The sequence below is a fragment of the Microchirus variegatus genome (genome assembly GCF_963457635.1).
Source record: "Microchirus variegatus genome assembly, chromosome: 19".
Lineage (NCBI taxonomy): Eukaryota > Metazoa > Chordata > Actinopteri > Pleuronectiformes > Soleidae > Microchirus > Microchirus variegatus.
Window position 1 is genome coordinate 12,487,371 of NC_139820.1, and position 20,746 is coordinate 12,508,116.

Sequence of the window (20,746 nt, forward strand, 5' to 3'; positions counted from 1 at the left end):
TATTTGAAAACGCCTCTCAGACTGGGAACATTTCCTGGCTTGGTTTCTCTGTTTCTGTTATTATATCTAATGTGTACAACATCTTCTCCTGTTTTTTTGGTGTAAAGTTACAGCTTTTACAAACTTTGCCCATATTGTTTATAACATACAGTATTAATGCAAGTGTCCATACACTGTTGTGACTGTCTCTCCCAATGTTTCTTTACAAAGCACAGACAATAAACACAGCAAATCAAGTCCACCCATTATTATTATTCATAATAACTATTCAATCCCCCACACATTAAAGATGGAAGTATAATCTTCATCATCAGTTTAAGTTTACCTGAAGATCAGCATTTTGTCTCTTACCCATCTCAACTGTATCATAATAATGAAAAGCTGTACAACAATAAAGGCTTGAAATGTGTCTTAAGTGTTATTTCTCTTTGTCCCTCAGGCAAAGCAGCAGAGGCTGACAGACGACTACACTGGTGTCAATGACCCACTGGAAGAAGCCAAAATCTTCCTCTCAGACACAGAAATGACTGTGGCTGAAGTAGATGCCATGGTGCAAGTGAGTGAGGTCCATCTTACCACATTTTTCAGACTAAAGAAGTATTTGTGTTTATATTTTAATGTAGTAATGGTTATATTCACAGTTATGATAGGTCTTTAGGACATTAATGCTGTGTGCACTGAGGAATCATGATGTTGAAGATTGCAGTTAATTGATGAAATGTAATGATGTATCATAATGTAATGAAATCATATGCATCTGTTTGTATAGAATGTGACAGAGTACCATGCTGCGATTGATGGCGCCAGCCAAAAGCTGACGGAGAAGATGGAGCGTCTGTCACTGGCTGACAGGGATCTAGTTCAGAGGGCTGACGAGCACGCTGAGGAACTGGAGAGACAGGCCAACCATCTGGAGGAGTGAGATATATACTTTCTGCAAAAATCTGCAAAAGCAACAACGCAACACACAGTCTTAATGGATTTGTGAATTTGTTGCAGATGATTTTCAGCATCATTTGGTGAAATAGTGTTTATTTAAGTTCAGATTAATGTATTTTTGGTATTTTTACAATTTATGTGTTATGTCCTTTATTTTGTTAAGTCTCAAACAGCCAACAGACAACATTAGACTTTAACTATACATTTATTCCCAGAGTACTACTAATAAAGTAATAATAATAATAATAATAACAACCAAGCAAATATTTCTGGAAATGAAACATATAATGATTAATTAATAAACATAAACATCCTGTCCAAGTATAAAGAAAATCTAATCAAAACTCAGGAAAACACTCATGGAATGCAAACCTCTATCGCTCAGTTTTCAATAAACCCAATTTGTGTTTGTCAGAGTAACTGGACAGGGTAAAATACAACAACTCCAAAAATAAAAATTAAAAGTTACTAAAGGGAGGAATATCTGTAATATGAAGCAATGAAACACAGAAAGCAGGGAGATTAAATACGCAAGGGAAGAGTTGGGACAATAAACACAGGTGAATCACATCAGGGCAGAAGATTACGAAAGCATAAAACTCGGACAGGAAGTAAACCATAACAAGATACAATAGACAAGGAAAATTACTCGTAGAAACAGGACGTGAAACCAGACAAGACACACAAGGACAGGAACTACAAAAGACAACCAAGGAAGAAACAAAACAGATATAAATCTAAACTGAATGTGACAATTTTTAAATTGTATTTAATTACTTGCAATTACTACCTCATGAAAATGTATCCTTTGTGCCATATCTATGGAACCCTTTTCACGAAGCAAGCAATACTTTTTAAGAAGCAAATTATCGATTTTATGATTCAAAAAAAAAATATTTTATTATTTGAAAATACACTTCTTTGTTCTTTGCGCTCCCTGATTTGTTCTTTGTTTGCGATTCTGACCTTGGGCGGGCCTTAGGAAGCTGCCTGCCTGGTCACGGGCTTGGAGTCGCTGTCCGTCTGGAACAAAATAGTATCTAACGTTTTTAATCTGACCAACGTTAGATAATTACAATGATTTTGTCAGATGTCAACGGTTAAAACTTGGGGAAAGAGGCAAAGAGTGCAAAGAAGAAGTGTATTTTCAAACAATAAAATAAAAATGTCTTTGCCAAAAAGCATTGTCGGTCCGTTGTTTTGCTTTTCTTGCATTACATGCAAATGTCGGACTTTCCAAGTGTCGGCCATTCAAAACATGTTTTGCATTTAGTTCAAACACCGCAAGAATCAGACAGAGCTCTAGGACAAAGTTGTTTTCCCTGTTACAGATGTTTTTTGTTGGACAAAGCACTAATAACTACGGCAGACATGGCAAAAAAATCGCAATCACGTTATCAACATTAGCAAGTTTCCTAGCCATGACAGTCACTGCTTTGCTAACCTCTGTTAGCTACCTCCAGAGCAAGTACCAAAAAAAGCACCTGGTACCTTGTGCTTTCACTAAAAAAATGAGAACAGTCCGGTCGAGCTGAGTAACACCAGAGCTGTATAATGGAAAAGTGCCAAAGGAGATGTCACATCAACATCCAGGCATCTGGGGAATAAAAAAAAACCCTAATAACATTCTTTCTATTGTGCTGTAGCTATGCTAAATAAAAGATGCTTTAGCAATCCTCAACTCTGAATTCTGACTTCTATCATTATAGAATGATAGTGTAGGATTTCATGGTTTTAAATATGAATTAGTACATTTTTAATTACACACATCATCAACCATATCATGCAATATTAAAGTACTTCAACTTGTAACTTTTTTATCATCCTGTCTCCACCAGGGATCTGAGAGAGAGTGATGCCAATGGATTTGTGCAGAGAGCCATAAGTGCTGCCAACGTCTACAACAACATCGTGAAATACGTCGATGATGCACACATCACTTCTCTCACAACTTTAAACTTATCCCAGAGAGCTGAAGACGTACATTAACATCCTAGTTCTATACACCATGCACTTTAATTTAGTACCAATATAACACTAGAGGTTAACCTTGTGTTTTCTGTTTTTAGGCCATAACTGGAATCAACACACAACTCGGACACCTGGTAAATCAGAGCGACAATGTTTTCAAGGAATCTGTTTCATTACACTCAGAACAAAACGGTATGAAAACGTATTCTGTTCACAGACATAAATGCAACTGACAGTCATTTAGTCCTAGTGTGTAAACAGTCAATGACTATATTTTTCTGTTACAGAGGTTGAAAGTGAGGTGGCAGACAAGCTAAAATACATCGAGGAGACCAAAGAGACCATGGAAAAAAACATGAAAAAACTTGCAGAAATAGTTCAGGATATCAGTGAAATTCATGCAGGTAAGATTACGTTGGGTTGGTTTTAAAAAACAGGGTTACCACCAGGCCTAGGGGATGATCACATCATGACTGAGAGACGACTCACTCTTCTTAATTTGCAAGGAACACATTGAACAAACCATATTTTTATTAAAAAGTGTTTTTTGTCATACTCATAACAATAACAATCCGAGCCATTTATTGGTGAAAACAAGCACTTTTTTATGGATATAACTCAGAATGGCACTGTTGCCACATAAGATTATACTGCAGCATTGCTGTGTGTCTGGGCTGCAGCCCGAGGCAATCTACTGGCCGAGTTATGAAACTTTTGTTCATAATATGTAGCCAGTCATGGCAAAACCGGTCACAAGTCTACAGAGGGACATTTTGATTTATTTACACATTCTCAAAGTGTGATTTCCAACAGTGTCTAGTACATGTAAATCGGATAATATTTGAAGAAGATATGGCCATTTGAATGTAGGCACTCCTCAAACGGCTTTAGGGAGAATTTTAGCCTCAAAGATTTAAACATTCTGAGAGCCAAGAGACAGAATCATCACATTTACATAGAACAACACCCTCCTGGTCTAAGCTGTCAGTGAAACCACACCTCTCTGCATGAGCTCAGATACCAGCACAGTCCCTGAAAAAAGTGTTGACACTTATCCATTTTGTAGAAACAACAGTTTATAACCTGACTTTTAATTAATCCATTGGTTTTATAAATGGCTCCTATGAAAGCTAAAACGCTCCCATATTAAAATTAAATCAAAAAGTTATGTTGGAATTGGATCTAAAAGGCAGGTTGTTACTTTTACTTGGGAGAAAACTCGACCAAGTGTATCAGCATCAACCAGGGCAAAACTGTCCAGTGTTTTCTCAGGTAAAAGCAAGCCTTCTGGTGTAGTAAAAATCAGTATTTTGATTAGATAAAATAGAAGATCTTATCGTATCAGTTTTACCCCTGAAGTGGTCTGCAAACTCTTCATAAAGGGAGTCTTAAGGAGTGTTAAGATATCTGTTAAAATCAGGGTTGACTAAAAGATCAATAGTATTAAAAAGTATTTTTGGATTACTTTTGTTAGGTGTAAATTATTTTGTGATTGTTTGTAAAATATATTTTCCTTGCATTCCTGATAGCAGTATTGTAAATGTGTAATTGCTCATGGTATGTTTGGTGGTGTATTGTCAATTTGTTTTTTCTCGATTTCCGTTACGATATCTTGCAAGTTTTTTGATTTCCTCATTTCTCCATGGCACTTAGGGAGTACCCTTTTGGTGGTCAGTGGAGCTACGAGGTCGAGTGTTGATTTGAGTCTATTGATAAAATGTTCTACGATAAAATCACTGGATGCAGGTACAGTGGTTAGGGATTGCTCACCCAAGATTTCAATACAATTTGCAGCCACTTCAAGGGTAATGTAACATTTCCTGATAGTTCGCACCAAGGTTAAAAAGCACACAGTAATGGTCTGACGCAGCCAAGTCGACAACAGAGGACACCCTAACTGACATGGCCATAGCTGAGGACTAAATCCAGGGTGTGTCCTCTGTTGTGAGTCGGCTGTGTTGCATTTTCTATAAAATCCAAACAACTAAGTAAATTTAAAAACTCTTTTGCCATCAAATCAGATGGATTGTCATTGTGCAGATTACAATCACCAGATATATTGATAAAATTATAAGTGCCATGGATTATTGATAACAATTCAGAAATTTCACTGATAAAAGCAACATCATGCTTTGGTGGTCTGTAGACAGTGACAAGAAGAATTGTCTGAACTATGCAGAACTTCTGCATGATGCTCAAAGGTGGTGTACTGATCAAGTGGGATTTCTTTATTTTTTAGTGAATGATTTGTTATTGATGCAGTACCACCACCTTTCCTGCCACTTCTTGTGGAGAATGTGGAGTTAAAATTTGGTGGGGAGGCCTCAGTGAGAATAACTGGTGCACCTGTACCCAGCCATGTTTCCATTAAAAATAAACAGTCATTAATGATAAAAGATTTGCTCAAAAGGGAGCCAACATTTAAAAGTGCCATGTTGGTAGACAGGTGAACTACAGTACAGGTGGATAGTTGTTGTTTCAGTCTGTGGATTTGGGGTGGCGAGAGGAGAGTGTGTTGTGTGTGTGCTGCACGTAGTATGCCAGATTGGGGGGTGCAACACGGGGGTGCCGGCTCTGTTAAGGTGAATGCCATCTGAGCCAAAAAGGTGTCTCCTCTCCCAGAAAACATCAAAATTGTCAATGAAGCCAGCTTTGTGGTAGCTGCAGGCAGAGGAGAGCCAGGTGCTCAGGCATGCAAAGGTTTTTTTTTTTTTTTACAAATCATTTTGTTGATCCTAGCCTAGGGGCTACATGGAAGTGTAGTGGCTAGCGATGTTGCTTCACAGCAAGAAGGTCCGGGTTTCGCAAACCTGGTCTGACCACAATCCAAAAACTTGTAGAGGTTAATTGGACTCTCTCGATTGACCCGTAGGTGTGAATGTGACAGTGAATTGTTCATCTCTATGTTTGCCCTGTGTTGGACCAGACAGGTTGACCAAAAAAAAAGATTGACACCCTCTATCAACTTTTCACCATCAGCTACAGACAGACTGTCCATGCTCTGTCTCAATCTCCTCCTCTGCATCTGTTTCCAGACAGAACACCAAACCGTCTAGTGGACACCCTGAAGCTGGCTGAAGGGAATCTCAACCGTTCAGCTGAGGTCCTTCATACTGTCACACCCATCAGCACCAAGGTGGAGGAATGGGCCACAAACATGAGAAACAATGAGTACTCCACAGATGCTTATGAAATGGCTATTTCCTCTGCAGGAGAAGCAGGTATCAGATTCAGAGCAATGCAGATGTACTCACTCTTTTTTTCAGTGCACTTATGGCCATGCAGTAAAACTTCTAGTGTTATTATATGAATTAAGTATGAAATATTGAATTATGTTTTTGTTGCAGTGGAGAACCTGAATGTGCTTGTACCCGTACTGCTGGACAAGCTGAAGGTGGTAGAGGAGAAAAAGCCTATCAACAATGTGACCACCAACATTATGAGGATCAGAGAACTCATTGCCCAGGCTAGGAGTGTGGCCAAGAAAGTGAGTTAACTACATGAAACATAGAGAGACTTTTTGGTCGATTCATGAGAGACTAAAATAATCGGCTTTATTATACAAAAGCAAAATCCTTCCTATTGCAAACATTGTTTAAGTAATTCTCATGTTTCCGAAACTTTTTTAAACATTATTTTTTTACATTATTGGCATCTTCAGCTAGATGCATGGAATTCCAGTTAGAGTGTTGCCATATCCACAAGGAAATATGAAGAAATGTAAACAATCCTCTTCTTTGTTCTTTTGAAAAAAGTTCCCATAAACACATCAACCCCCCCAAACTTACTCAAAAAGCTGTAGTACATATGCCAGTCCTGTAAGAGGCACTGTAACACTACACCAGAACAGAGAAGAAGACATTATACACATTACAGTTATAATGACAGAAAGAAAGACATAATGAACCAAATCATGGTAAAGAAATAGAAATAAAAGAATTGAACTGCTATTGTGCTTCATCCTTATGATATTTTGACTAAAGCATGACACAGACATGTTCATTAGGGCATCAGGAACTAGTTTAACTTGGGGTAATAGGGTATAATATGTGCTCTTTAATGATGAACAGGGGTGTCCCCCTCTTGCTTTTCTGGTTAATTTCTCAAATATTTCAAAGTAAAAACAACTCTTGATTAGTAAGCTCTTCATTCTGGTTTACTTTTCAGGTCCAAGTGTCTATGAAGTTCAACGGCCAATCCTCAGTGGAGGTCCAACCTCACAGTAACATGGAAGAACTGAAGACAGTGACTTCCATCAGCTTGTTCATGAGAGTGGACCCTGACAAGGACCCCATTGAGGACCGCCTCATCCTTTACCTGGGAGACAGAAACGTGAGGAGACGAATGGCTGCTCGTTATTTTACCCCGCAAAAAGAAAAAAGCCTATCAAGAAGAATGTTAAACAGAAGCACAATCTGGAGACCAGAGCAAAAACTCATATGTTGTATAAATATATATATATATATATATATATATATATATATATATATATATATATATATATATATTCGGCATGCATCACGTTTTTTGGGCCACAGTAACGGTATGGTTTCAATTTCTCAATATAAAACTACTCTGACGAGCAAAGGCAAAATTGCATTTTAAAAATAATTACAAGCACAGATATAATCACATCAAAAACTTTATTTAAACAGTAGTGCACTATCAGATCAAATGAAACAGCAAACATGAAACCACACAAATTAAAAATAAATAAAGTTAAGTGCTATCCAAAAAAAATAAACAACATTTTAATCCACTCACAGAAACTACAACTACAAATACACCATGCTGCTCCACGTGAAAGAGACGGGTGATGACGCTTGCTCTGGGTGGCGCTGTAGAGCGAGTGTCTGTCCAATATCCAACTACAAACCAACTTCACTGCGCTGCATAACAGATGCTTGCACTCCGTGGTTTGTTTGTTGACATTGATTTTCTCATTCTCATCATAGTCTACGCTGAATCCTAAATGATCTCATACAGCGGATTTAAGGTGGATTTCCACTGGACGCATTACAGCCGCGGCACGTCAGCGGCGCGGTCGCCGTTGCAAATAGCTTCCATTCTAATCAATGAGAGCATTTTGTCTGGGTTATTTTGTTTATATTGTTGTTATTATTAACAACTAGAGAAATAACACAAACAAAAAAAAACATGAATAATAACATAAGAATAACTTTTTTTATTTTGTCCAAAAATAAACATACAAAATAAAGCAACAAAATACAGTTTGACATGTCCGAAATGTGTACCTGTTCGGAATACCGTTGCATCCCTTATATATATGTATATATATATACATATATATATATATATATATACATAAATATATATATATATATATAAAGTTAAAATATTAATATAAAAATATTTTGCCATTAGACAGACTTTTCTGAGTTTCCAGTATCAAAGTCGAAAGTGAAAAACAGCTTGTTGCAGCTGCCCTGCTGTCACAAAGTAATATCATTTAACTTACTAATGGAAACAGCACCTCTGTGCTGAGAAATACAATTGCTGAATTTCTCTATGGACTACGGTGCAGGTAATGAATGTTTACAAACGACACAAAATTCAAGTCTTTCTGATAGTGTATTAAGTGGCGTATAAGATAGAGTTAAACTGGCATAGATTATATAATATGAGCAGCCGTACTTCGAAAAACCTGTACTATCACTTTAATGTTCCACAACTAATTTATTTACAGATATTTGTAACTTTTATTCAGAAATTATTTATAGGTTAGGGTTGAATGAAAGACAGTAAAAGCTTCAGAGCAGGAGTTCACTTTACAGGTAATAAAATTCAGTTTAACAATAACAACAAAGAGATAGCGCAGCTCCACAATGTGAGGCCTCTCTGTTCTCCTTTTAAAACATTTTACCTCAGTGATTTCACTGCCACTGTAATATACTGCATGCTATATTGTTTGTGGAAACTGTTACAAAGTGACAAAACAAGGACTGAGGCAACAATGACGCTTCCTGATGTTCAAACCCTCAGGGCAGGAAAGACTACATGGGTCTGGCCATCAAGAACGACAACCTGGTGTACGTGTACAACCTCGGGGGTGAAGATGTTGAGATCCCGCTGAGTTCAAAGCCTGTCAGCCAATGGCCTGCAGTCTTCAACTACATTAAAGTGGAGAGGTACCTACTCTCAATGAGCTATAGAAACACTGGCTTCATGCAAGAAATACTTGAATGTATTGTATAATGTATTTGTATAGCCCGCCCACTTAAAGTATAGTCGTTTACCCATTCACATGCACATTCTTAACGTGCATCTGCATGCAGTGCTTTTTATATTACACATCCTTTACACCTATTCAGGCTGGGCAGACATGGAAAAGTCTTCCTGACCATCCCAAGTCAGAGCTCTACAGATGAGCAGAAGTTCATCCAGAAGGGTGTGGCTCCAGGCACTGACTCACTGTTTGACATTGACCCTAAGGACATGGTGTTCTTTGTAGGTGGTGTTCCACCAAATGTCAAGGTAATTCATTTGAACTAAAGATGAATCTTTATTTAGGATTCATTTTTATTTATAACAAATCTTGTTATGAATAATTACATGTGACTGTGTTTTAATTGTTACGATTCTAGCTTCCGCCCCCTCTGAGTCTCGCTCCATTTGTGGGCTGCATCGAGTTGGCCTCACTGAACAACGATGTCATCAGTCTGTACAATTTCAAGGCAACTCATAAAATGGATGTGATCACATCACCACCGTGCCCCAGGTAACCATTTGCATTTTCATCTACAAATAATCAGTCCGGTGCACACAGCAGACTGAAGACTCAGTGGCTCAAAATCACTTTTAAGTTGATATACCAAATAAACTGACAGGTCAGTTTATACAGTATGTTCCATCAGCACAATTAAAACCAATTCTGCTTGTACAACTGAATTACAAGCAAAATTAGCTAATAATTCTGGATCCAGTTTATTTGCTTTTGAATGTTTTGTGGATTATTCACTCACATCCCTTCTGTTTTCCTCTTAGGTACAAGTTAGCATTCTCACAGAGTCGCGTGGCCAGCTATCTGTTTGATGGAACAGGCTATGCACTCATAAATAATATTCAAAGGAGGGGCAAATTTGGAGTGGTCACAAGATTTGATATTGCAGTACGAACAGTGGCAAACAATGGCATCCTTTTCCTCATGGTCAATGGGGTAGGAATGAAAACTATTTTCCATACATCCATCATCTTGAAATGTGCTTTTAGATATAAACTGACTGCACAAATGTCTGTGTATTTTATTTCTTCTTTACAGGAGAACTACTTCCTTTTAGATTTAAAGAACGGCTTCCTACGCTTGATGTATGACTTTGGCTTTAGCAGCGGGCCCAGACTTTTGGAGAATAACTCACCAAAACTGCAAATAAATGACGCGCGATACCACGAGGTACGTTTCACATGTAACATTTTATTGTGCTGGCAAATTAATTTCAAACATATTTGATTTGTATGTGTTGATGGGATTTTTGTACAGGTTTCAGTCATCTACCATCAATCAAAGAAGGTGATCCTGCTCGTGGACAAGAGCCACGTAAAATCTTTGGAGAATCCAAAGACCACACTGCCCTTCTCAGACATCTACATAGGCGGGGCTCCATCGAGCATCCTCAAATCCAGGTAAATTCAATAAAATGGAAATGAAAATATCTTTTGTTTGAATTGTGTAGTTGCCATTATTAAAAAACAAAAACAAAAAAAAAAAACATACATACAAACTTGAGTTGGACTGAGGCTGGTTGTAATACTACCTTCATCCTGTTGAATACTGCCCTCGAGCGGCCAAACTATGAACTAAACAAATTGAAACAATAATTCAATAAACAATGATTAAATAATCAAATAAAACTCTGATTATAAATTGTGTTTCTGTGAAACTACATCCACATAAAGACTTACTTCTATACGTCTACGACTGTTATGCCAGTCATCCACACTACACCAAGTTTTGTTGAACCCAAAATAGGGTCTGAAAACACTGCCGATTCCATTTTGGTTTTACGAACTTCAGAAAGGGAGACATTCGGAATCGGCTGACATGGTTACGCAGTTGCCTCCTGATTTCCCTGCTTCGATATTCACCCTCATGCTCACTGCGCCTGAATTAGGTTTAAGACTTGTGTTTTCAAGTGTGGACACTTCTAGTATGGAGCTGAAACTCTTGTCTGGATGAAGATTGCAATTGTTTTTTAATTGTTGTTTGGGTAGATACAGCGAAGAAAGACAATCACTAAAAAAGACTTTTCTGCTAAAGACCAAAGGTCCAAAGTCAACTCTTAAGTGACATCATATTTTTCTGATAAGATAAGATACCTCCATTGTCACTGTAGTTTTACATGTGTATTCAGTGGAGATTATGACCATATTGTGTGCAGCTTGACAGCTTGACAGAGATGTACTGTATCTTTATACTATCTCCATAACAACACAGGCCGGAGTTGTCTGATGTGATGGGCCTGAAAGGCTGCGTGAAAGGTTTCCAGTTCCAGAAGAAAGACTTCAACTTGCTCGAGGAGCCTGGCACCATCGGTATCAGCAGTGGCTGCCCTGAGGAGCACTTTGTAAGTTCTCGCCCTTACGGTCGTGGTCGTATGTATGAGCTCTGTCTGAGCCTGTTATAATATGATATTAATGCCCCTCCTGATTGATCCAATAATGGGCGGGTCTAAGCTGTCAATTCATCGTGAATGCATCTTCAGAATTGGCCACAAAAACTACATTTGTAGATGTCTTGATTATCACATGATTTCTTTTTCTAATGGTTGAAGATTATTTCTTTAACTTAATGTTACACCATAGTGAGCTTTGATTCAGGGGCTAGCACAAGGTTTGAATCCCAGTTTGACTGAGGGCCTTTCTCTGTGGAGTTTGCATGTTCTCCCTCACTCTGACATCACCATTAAAGTAAGACTTATTTAAAAAAAATTTTTTTTACTCACGAACGGTGATGACATCTGCGTGTTTTAATGCATGGCAGAGGAAGCCAGATCTGACCTATGTGGTAGCAGGAGACACATGTTATTGTGTGAATAGTAAGTAGTATAATACTAAGTGTGACTAGTCATGAAGAACGGATGTTTATACCTTGTCTGAATACCTCTCTCTCTCTATTACAGTTATAGACTGATAGACTGAGTTATGTCAGTGATATGTGTTTTATTGTGTGTTACAGATGTCCCACAAAGCCTATTTCTCCGGAGAGAGCTACCTAGGATCCACGGCAAAGTTTTCACCCTTCGACAACTTTGAGGGAGGACTCAACTTCAGAACAGTGCAGCCCAGCGGACTTCTGTTCTACCACAGTGAAGGGGTATACGCACACACACGCACGCACACACATGCACGCACGCACACACACACACACAAATCTGTTTGTAGTTGTGACAATTACTTTTTTTAGCACCTAATATGCATTGCTATATTAATCAAAAATGAGAGATATTCTATTGTGTGATTGTGTAACATGGCGTTCACTGTGTGTATTTAAATGCATAGACACACATATGTATTCCTTCAGATCTCATCAGTAAAACTTTACAAAACAAAGCTTACCATTTCTTAGAATTAGAATTAATTCTGATGACATTTATAATTAACTACAATTATCTAATAAAACATTTTCTCATTCAGTCTGATGAGTTCAGCGTTTCACTGGAGAATGGAGCAGTGGTGCTGAACACCAGAGGCACCAGAGTCAAATCGCACAAGAAACAATACAGCGATGGAAGGACACACTTCCTAGTGGCTACAGTGAACAGTCAGAAGTACGTGTTTGACTGAGCAGCTGACTAAAGTCTGACCGCAGAGACTACTATAACTGCCACTTTATTCTCCTGTTTCCTGACCAGGCTCTTACTGTCCTCTTTTTCATTCGTTGTCTCCTTGATTTTTGTCTCCCATATTGTCCTGTCAATGTCTTTTCATTTGCCTTGCAATAAAAAAAGGCACTGAGAATGAACAGTTTATTAAAATTAAGTGGTGTGTTGGAATTAGTGGCATTTTGGTGCTAAGTTTCCTCACACTCCCCATCCAGGTGAATATGAGAAAGCATAGAAGTCTTCAGGTAGCATAAAACATTGAAAGGCCTGCATAGAGACACGGATTTTTATATTCTGAGCTACAATGCAAACTCAAGGATCACGCAATTATGTCAAAGTTCAAAGATGAGTGTGTGCCCACTCATTGTTATCATGCAACATGGTTGAGAAAGCAGGCAGTTGCCTGGAAACCTAACATTTTATAGCCAGCTTTGTTCAGGAGAGTAACAACTACACTTTGGTCTCTGTGTCTGAGGCTCCTTTAGCCTGAAGCCCCCAAAGTATTTTGAAACATGTTCAATTAGTAACTGGTTGACCTGTTTACTTCAGGTATTCTCTGCTGGTGGATGACAAAGACAAACAGGAGAAGAAACGTCCATCCTCAGCTACAAGATCGACATCAGGCTCTGTGATGGGCACCTTCTATTACGGAGGCTCGCCAAGCAGCAGCTTCAAGAACTTCACAGGTTGCATCGGCCACGCCTACATCAACAGGTACATTGGAACTGAACGGTTCATCAATAAACTTAAGGGGAAAAATAAGGGAAATCGACTTAGTACTTAAAGGACATGTTATGCAAAATTAACAAATTATTTTAATACTCTGGAGACCCTATGAGTAGGCAAATTGTATCAAACTCTTTTGATACTCTTATGAAAGAATTAGTCCACTCTGAAATAAGCTTTGAACCTCCGTTGATTTAAATTCTCTTAATTTTCTTCATGTTTAATGGATAGAATGTACCCAAACCGGCACCAGTGTTATCCAAAATGTTAAAAAATAATAATAATAATACCTTTTACTTTAAGACATGCTTACTGTTCAGGACACATTCAATTGTAAACAGGTTTGCTGTTTCACAAACCATGAATACTGTAACTTCTTTGGCAACTTTGGTCACATGGCTGCCATGTAAATAAATAAATGACAGTGTCATCAACATATACTTGGATGACGTCGCAGCAAACTGATGGAGGAACACTGGACTAAATACTTGAATTGAATTTTATTTGAATAGCGCCAAATCACAACATACATAATTCAAGGTACTGTACATAGACAAATGTATCTAATGAATCTTTGCTTTGACTTTGTAAACTATGTAATGTCATTGCACTCTGTGTTTTTGTAGACAAGATCGGGACATTGAACCTGAAGACTTTCAGCGGTACACAGAGAATGTGCAGACATCCCTGCAGGACTGTCCGGTTCAGCGCCCCCCTGCTGCTCTGCTGTCACCACACAAAACCAAACATAGCCACAAGGTAAGCATGCCCTCCATGAACATATGCTGTTTTTATGGATGTATGTTTTGTGTTTCGGGCATTCTGACATATGACACTCTGAAAGGTTACCAGGGACAAGCCCAGCCTCCCCCTAGGCCTCATGGAACTGAGGAGCGATGAGGAGCAGCCACCTGAGCCAAGCATTGAATCGTGCTACCTTTCCTCCAGTCCTAAAGCATTTCACCAAGCCTTCCATTACGGTGGCATCGCCAATAGCAGACAGCACTACACTGATCTCCCAGACTCCTTCTCTGAGCGGTATGTCTAAAACTGGCTTCAGACTCCAGGGGCCTCACATACAAAGGTTGAGTACGCATAAAAACGTGGCGTACGTCCTTTTCCACGCAAGTTGGAAATGTCAGCCGCGGCGCACGTCTGCATTCATTAATAGTGAGACATTTTTTTATAAAAATTAAACATGAGTCAAAGTGTTTAATATCCTGCCATCTTTACGCACGAGCAATGTGTGAGCAGCTGATTGTTTGACCTGTTGTGGTCACTTTGCTTCAGCGGTGAGCAGAAACCTCTGCTCACTGTGTGTGCGCTGCTCGGATTTGCTGCATTTACAGACTCACACACACGCTCCCATTCACGTCTTTTTTTTGTCATATTTATGTTGACAGTGTACCAAACAAAATCTCCCTGCGCGTTTTCATTCATTTACTAGAATCTCTTGCTCAGTTTGTGTGAAATTCCTTTACTTTCCTTTGTTCAGTGCATTATTTGATCAAAGAGGTGAATTTCAGGGCCTATATAAATTGATTTGTATATATGTAAATAGGGCGTGGACAGGGAGGAGTTTTGCACCTCTGCATGTGCGCTCAATTCCACGTTGATTTGGGATGTACAAAGGAAACGTGCCGAAGAGATGCAAACTTACCAAACAAGGGAGCTTCATTCCAGCAGCTCCTGTGTCCGAGCAAGCTAAAAATACTGAATGTTTCCTGTGGACTTTTGAGAGGGAGAGGATACAGTTTACAAACTTCCTTTACCTGTTGAATGTCTGTAAATCACAATAAAAAAAAATTATCTGTCACTTTAACAGAAAATAGAGCATAACCTTATTGTCTAAAAGTTATCTTTAAGTTTTTTCTTTGTGTCTGCACAAATTACTTAATGCTCTTTTCACCTCCCAGGTCCCACTTCTCTCTGTCCCTAAAGAGCTACTCGTCCTTTGGTCTCATCTTTTATGTCGCTGATGCCCAAGAGGACAATTTTATGGCTCTCTTCCTCGCCCACGGGAAGCTAGTGTACACCTTCAACACAGAAGATCAGAAAGTCAAAATTAAGACTGATGAGAAATACAACGATGGTGCATGGCACAATGTAAGTTGTGAACTCATTCTATCGCTCAGTAATGACTGTACACACAGACAAGTTTTTAGATTCAGCAACATGTGCAGTGACAACCCTCTGTCTTTTCCTGCTGAAGGTTATTGTTGTCCGTAATGGAAGTAAAGGCCAGTTAATAATAGATGGACTCAAGGTGCTGGAGGACAGAGTTCAGGAAGGCAACACCTCCTGGAATGTCAGCAGCCCTGTCTATGTCGGAGGAGTTCCTCCAGGGAAAGCGGAGAAGAATATTCAGGTAAGATCAGAATGTTTATGTGGAGATAAAATGTGACTTGATGTTTAAACATAGAAACATACACAATAGAAATAAAACATCGACCAATAATAAAAATACATGAAAGTGAAGGCTGGATTGGGAAGGTGTTCATGAATTAATACAAAACATGGAAGTTAGTTAAGAAGTTAAGAACAAACAGGGTTAAATCATAAATCAATACAAATATTTTATAAAATGTAATAATGTTAATTTAATATAGTGATATTCATGTGTTTTTCGATGCAATAGTTATTACCCAAATACATAGTCTCTATTAATGCTTAACCAAAGGCCAGACTATGGAAGTCGGTTTTCAGTTTACTTTTGCAAAAGTCTACAACACTTGGTTTCCTGATATAGATGGATTTTATTATTAAATGTTTGCAAGCTGTGTTGAGGTTTATATTAAATTTAGAGTAAAGTGTCTGGAGAAACAATATTTGAACAGCTGAACAAACACATCCCTCCCACCAGATGATCTGACTCCACAACTGAAGAAATCCACTGAGCCAGCAAACCTGTGTTTGAAATGCATACAATTGAGAATAAGTTAGGGATGCACTTTATTCCCTTCTGATCCAATCCGATACCTGAATTTGGATATCCGCCTATACCGATACAATTCCGATAAATACGATAATTTGTTTCGTTTTCTACACACTCAGCTCCTCTCTAATCTACTCCTTCTCTCGATTGTCTCGTACGCCTGATGTTTTTTCCCTGTAGAGAAACTCTGCATACAGCTTCACCGGCTGTTTGAAGAACCTTCAGCTGGATGGACAACGGCTGTCGTCAGTGTCAAAGACCTACGCTGTCACTCCCTGCTTTGATGGACTTCCTGAGGCAGGGACATACTTCTCTCAGGAAGGAGGATACGTTGTGCTTGGTAATTTAGGAAAAGGTCACAGTAGCAGAAGACACACATAAGACACACTGTCTGAACCACAGCTTCACTAACACTGACTATATTATGTCTGACTCTCCCGTAAGAAAACACTGTGAGAGATGCTATAACTTGCAACGTTGCATAGTTTATTTAAGTGTATTGTTTATGAATGTGTGAGATACTGAATTCTGTTTATCTGTCTGTCTGTCTGTCTGTCTTTCTCAATGTCAACTGGCTGTGTCTGCCTCCCTCAGATGATTCCTTAAACCTTGGTCTGAAGTTTGAGCTGGTGATGGAAGTCCGCCCCCGTGTGACATCTGGGGTGCTAATGCATGTGCGCACAGCAAGAGGCTTTGCAATCATGTTCCTTCATGAAGGAGCAGTAAGTTGTGTGCATTTATTTTAAAAAGAAATAAACAATATACACTCCCATTGACAGGTTTCGCTAATTTAAAAGCATGAACACTTTTGTCATGCGTTTCCAGGTGGTGTTTCTCGTAAATGATGGAACCAATGAGTTCTTCACAAAGGTGACTCCACGGCAGGGTCTGTGTGGAGGCAACTGGCATAGAATCTCTGGTGAGGATTTTACCATACATACAAACATTTAAATATTTACTCAAATTTGTTTCTCATTTTGTCTGTCTCTAAGATGCTATGTTTAGCTCTTTCATTTAGTGACCTCATGTATCAACAGGGACGATGACAGCCCGTCCTTATTATAAAGAAAGTCAATGTGTTTCACACTGAAGACTCTTAGAAATAAAAGTGCAAGCATATAAGGTTCTTCGGCTTGTCCTCATAGGAGAACCCTTTTTGGTTCCAGGTAGAATCTTTTATGAAGGTTCCACCGGGAACCCTTAGTGTTACCAAGGACCCTTTTATAACCCTTAATCCTGGAAAGGCTCTTTCAAAGGGTTCTCTGGATCCAAATGGTTCTTACTGGGACCATTAGTGTCACCAAGAACCCTTGAAAAAACAAATGGTTCCAGGTAGAACCTCAGCCCTTGTGGAGGAACACGTTTGTAACCCTTATTTCTAAGAGTGTATATGCATAAACAGAGGTGGAAAGTAACGAAATACATTAACTCAAGTTACTATAATAATAATAATACTTTTTTTGTGTATTTTGTATTTTTTAAGTACAATTTAAAATCAGGATTTCGTTTTTTACTTGAGTACGTATTGACTCAAGTATTGTACGTAGTTACCTTATAAATCCTATCCGTTACTGAGTAAAAATAAAAATTCAGCACAATGAAGACCTACAGAGGGAAAATATACAGCAGAACCAGACCAATGATGAAGTGATTAACACCAGCACCCCACGCAAAGTAACTAAGTAACTTTTACTTAAAGTACATTTCAAATGAACTACTTTTTACTTCTACTTGAGTACATTTTCAGATGACTACTTTTACTTCTACTTGAGTAATATTTCAGTATTTTTCAAGTATTGGTACTTGAGTACAATATTTTAGTACTTTTTCCACCTCTGTGCATAAAACAGAACAACACACAGTGGCATAGTAATAATAATGATATCATACATAATCACACTGACAGTGTCATTGTTTGCCAGCTCAGAACAGAATAACTACTAACTACTACTGTTGAAAATGTGAGGTCGGATGTGAGGAAGAGTTAGTGAGGTGGTTGGAACCATTTAGTGCTTTGCAATGGTTATAGTCTTCAAAAAGAATCATCTTCAAATGTAGTTGTGTCAGCCGGCTCACTTTCAAAATACACTTGCCACTTAAAAAAACAAAGAATTTGATTTCATTATTTAAAACATAAAACTCAACAGCAACAACTGTAGTAATATGAACTAAAATGGTCTTCAGAGATTCTGAGAAGCTTTTTTTCTAAACTAATGCACTTTCTCTTGTGTGACCTCAGTGATTCGACATGCCAACGTTGTCCAACTGGATGTGGACTCTGAGGTCAACCACGTGGTGGGACCTGTGGATGCCAATGCCATAGATAGTGCATATCCAGTGTTCATTGGCGCTCCAGGTGAGCCAGCGTCTCACGCTTTTTCTCCAGCCGTACAAAGTCATAAGATAAGATTATCCTTTATTTGTCCCGCAGTGGGGAATGAATTGAATTGAATTGATGGAGGCCTGCTGACACTTCTTCTCCTTTCAGATCCTTCTCTGCCAGAGAACACTCTAACCACAAACTCCTACATTGGCTGCATGAGAAACATGTCCGTTAATAACAGGGCAGCAAGATTGAGCAAAGCCTACCTCGTCGTTGGAGCCGTCAGCATCGGATCATGCCCAGCAGCATAACATTTCAGTCACAAGCACCATTAACCCCAGTATAGCACTGACCAATCACATTAAAAACTCTCTTTCTGATCATATAACCATGAAGACAAGTATTGCTGTTTGTTTTCACTTTGTCTGTTTGTTTTAAATAGTATTTTTACAGCCCACCCCATGATCACCTCTTCCTTAAACCATGAGTTAAAAAGACTGGAGATGATCAGAATAATTCTAGTGATTGTTAAAATTCTGACTGTAGTTTGTTAACAGCTCCCTCACCCACACCTACTATAAGTCCATAGAAAATAATCAACAACTTAACATCAACTCAAATAGTTTATTGATCCACCATCAATTCAATTCAATTCAATTCAATTTTATTTGTATAGCGCCAAATCGCAACATCATCTCACGGCACTGTACATAGACAACATCTTACAGAGCAGAGAAACCCAGCAATTCACACAATGAGAAAGCAGTAGGCATCGGTGGAGAGAAAAAAAACCTCCCTTTTAACAGGAAGACCTTTTTAACAGCCTCAGCTGGACAGAAAGGTGGGGGACAGAGGAGATGTGGGGGGAAGAAAGGACAAGAGGGAAAGGAGGTAGAGACAGAAGAACAAGAGCAGATACAACAGTGATCAGGACAGTTCTGAGTCAGTGGTGACATGTTTGTCATTTATATAAGCAGCAGCAGAAATTGTTGATAAAATTTTACTGATATTGACTTTTAATTATAGCATAATAATAATGGTGAGGACATGTGTGATAATAATAATAATCATAGTAGTAGCCTCGAGACTGGATTTGGATCCTGAAACCTGCAAGATGAGGACACACAGAGAGAGGGGAAAGGAATGAAAGATGCAAACTAGTAATTCAGTAATTTCAGATGTGCTATTTTGAGACTTTAGTGTTTGAAATCCTATCCATGGACTCAGTGACACAAACATACCTGAAGAGGCAGCAGTAGACCAGCAGCTCCTGTGTCCTCACCAGCTAAAAACGCTGATTCATTTCAATGGATAAATCAATGTTTTTACTGAGGGCAAGCCTGTGTGTTCTCTGTCAGCACCTCAAACAACCACAAACCAATCACTTTAATTCATTTACAGTATAAAAGAAGTGTTCATTTCAAGGCCCAAAAACTAAATTGATACCTTAGATCCACATGTTGGCTTTGTCCCTGCATATTTCACAGGATTAAATGTTTGTTTGAAGTGTCAGAAAAATTGAAAGAAAATCACAACATGTTTGTTTTGCTTGGGTAACCCTCAAACTAATGTATTCAGCAGTTAAAAGCAGTTATGGTGTGTGTCCATGTTCATTCATTTATCACTCAATAACTGTCATAAAATAACAAAGTCAAGACTTTTTATTATATCTGATAGCCTTCTCAAACAATTCATCAGTAAACAAATTATTAAATCACTTTTTCATTATTGATTTTTGCATTTCATTTTCATTTTCAACCTTTTCACACACACACATAAGAAGTGGAACTGTGTGCAAAATTCAGAAGTTCATGAAACGCTGGGGTCGTGTCTGCGGGAGGAGCTGAACACATTGTCATGTGAACACGCTTTAGTCCGGAACAACTGTGTTTCACAGAAGTAAATGCACCAGTATCTTACCTCCTCTTCAACAAACACATAGAGAAGTGAAGTTCACCTGCTTTGGTCACTAAAGAGTATGTAAATGTACATCGGTGTGTAATGGAAGAGATC

The 20,746-nt window shown here is 38.6% G+C and overlaps 1 protein-coding gene across 2 annotated transcripts in view; it reads left to right on the forward strand.

Moving 5' to 3' along the window:
- Nucleotides 1-20,544, forward strand: part of lama4 (laminin, alpha 4) — a 44,748-nt gene extending 24,204 nt beyond the window's left edge. Inside the window, exons 14-40 of one of the 2 annotated variants that reach the window (XM_083906141.1) lie at nucleotides 440-556; nucleotides 770-918; nucleotides 2,778-2,919; nucleotides 3,009-3,102; nucleotides 3,198-3,314; nucleotides 5,946-6,131; nucleotides 6,258-6,397; nucleotides 7,078-7,242; nucleotides 8,914-9,059; nucleotides 9,243-9,405; nucleotides 9,516-9,649; nucleotides 9,916-10,087; nucleotides 10,190-10,321; nucleotides 10,409-10,551; nucleotides 11,363-11,492; nucleotides 12,104-12,241; nucleotides 12,562-12,695; nucleotides 13,299-13,463; nucleotides 14,102-14,234; nucleotides 14,320-14,513; nucleotides 15,392-15,581; nucleotides 15,688-15,843; nucleotides 16,591-16,750; nucleotides 17,005-17,132; nucleotides 17,236-17,329; nucleotides 18,650-18,766; nucleotides 18,899-20,544. In XM_083906141.1, coding sequence (XP_083762267.1) covers nucleotides 440-556; nucleotides 770-918; nucleotides 2,778-2,919; nucleotides 3,009-3,102; nucleotides 3,198-3,314; nucleotides 5,946-6,131; nucleotides 6,258-6,397; nucleotides 7,078-7,242; nucleotides 8,914-9,059; nucleotides 9,243-9,405; nucleotides 9,516-9,649; nucleotides 9,916-10,087; nucleotides 10,190-10,321; nucleotides 10,409-10,551; nucleotides 11,363-11,492; nucleotides 12,104-12,241; nucleotides 12,562-12,695; nucleotides 13,299-13,463; nucleotides 14,102-14,234; nucleotides 14,320-14,513; nucleotides 15,392-15,581; nucleotides 15,688-15,843; nucleotides 16,591-16,750; nucleotides 17,005-17,132; nucleotides 17,236-17,329; nucleotides 18,650-18,766; nucleotides 18,899-19,044 — 3,885 coding nt within the window. In that variant the 3' untranslated portion in view covers nucleotides 19,045-20,544. Of the gene's footprint in view, nucleotides 1-439; nucleotides 557-769; nucleotides 919-2,777; nucleotides 2,920-3,008; nucleotides 3,103-3,197; nucleotides 3,315-5,945; nucleotides 6,132-6,257; nucleotides 6,398-7,077; nucleotides 7,243-8,913; nucleotides 9,060-9,242; nucleotides 9,406-9,515; nucleotides 9,650-9,915; nucleotides 10,088-10,189; nucleotides 10,322-10,408; nucleotides 10,552-11,362; nucleotides 11,493-12,103; nucleotides 12,242-12,561; nucleotides 12,696-13,298; nucleotides 13,464-14,101; nucleotides 14,235-14,319; nucleotides 14,514-15,391; nucleotides 15,582-15,658; nucleotides 15,844-16,590; nucleotides 16,751-17,004; nucleotides 17,133-17,235; nucleotides 17,330-18,649; nucleotides 18,767-18,898 lie in introns of those variants that run through there. The other variant, XM_083906142.1, reaches the window with a different exon arrangement.
- Nucleotides 20,545-20,746: the final 202 nt, after the last annotated feature.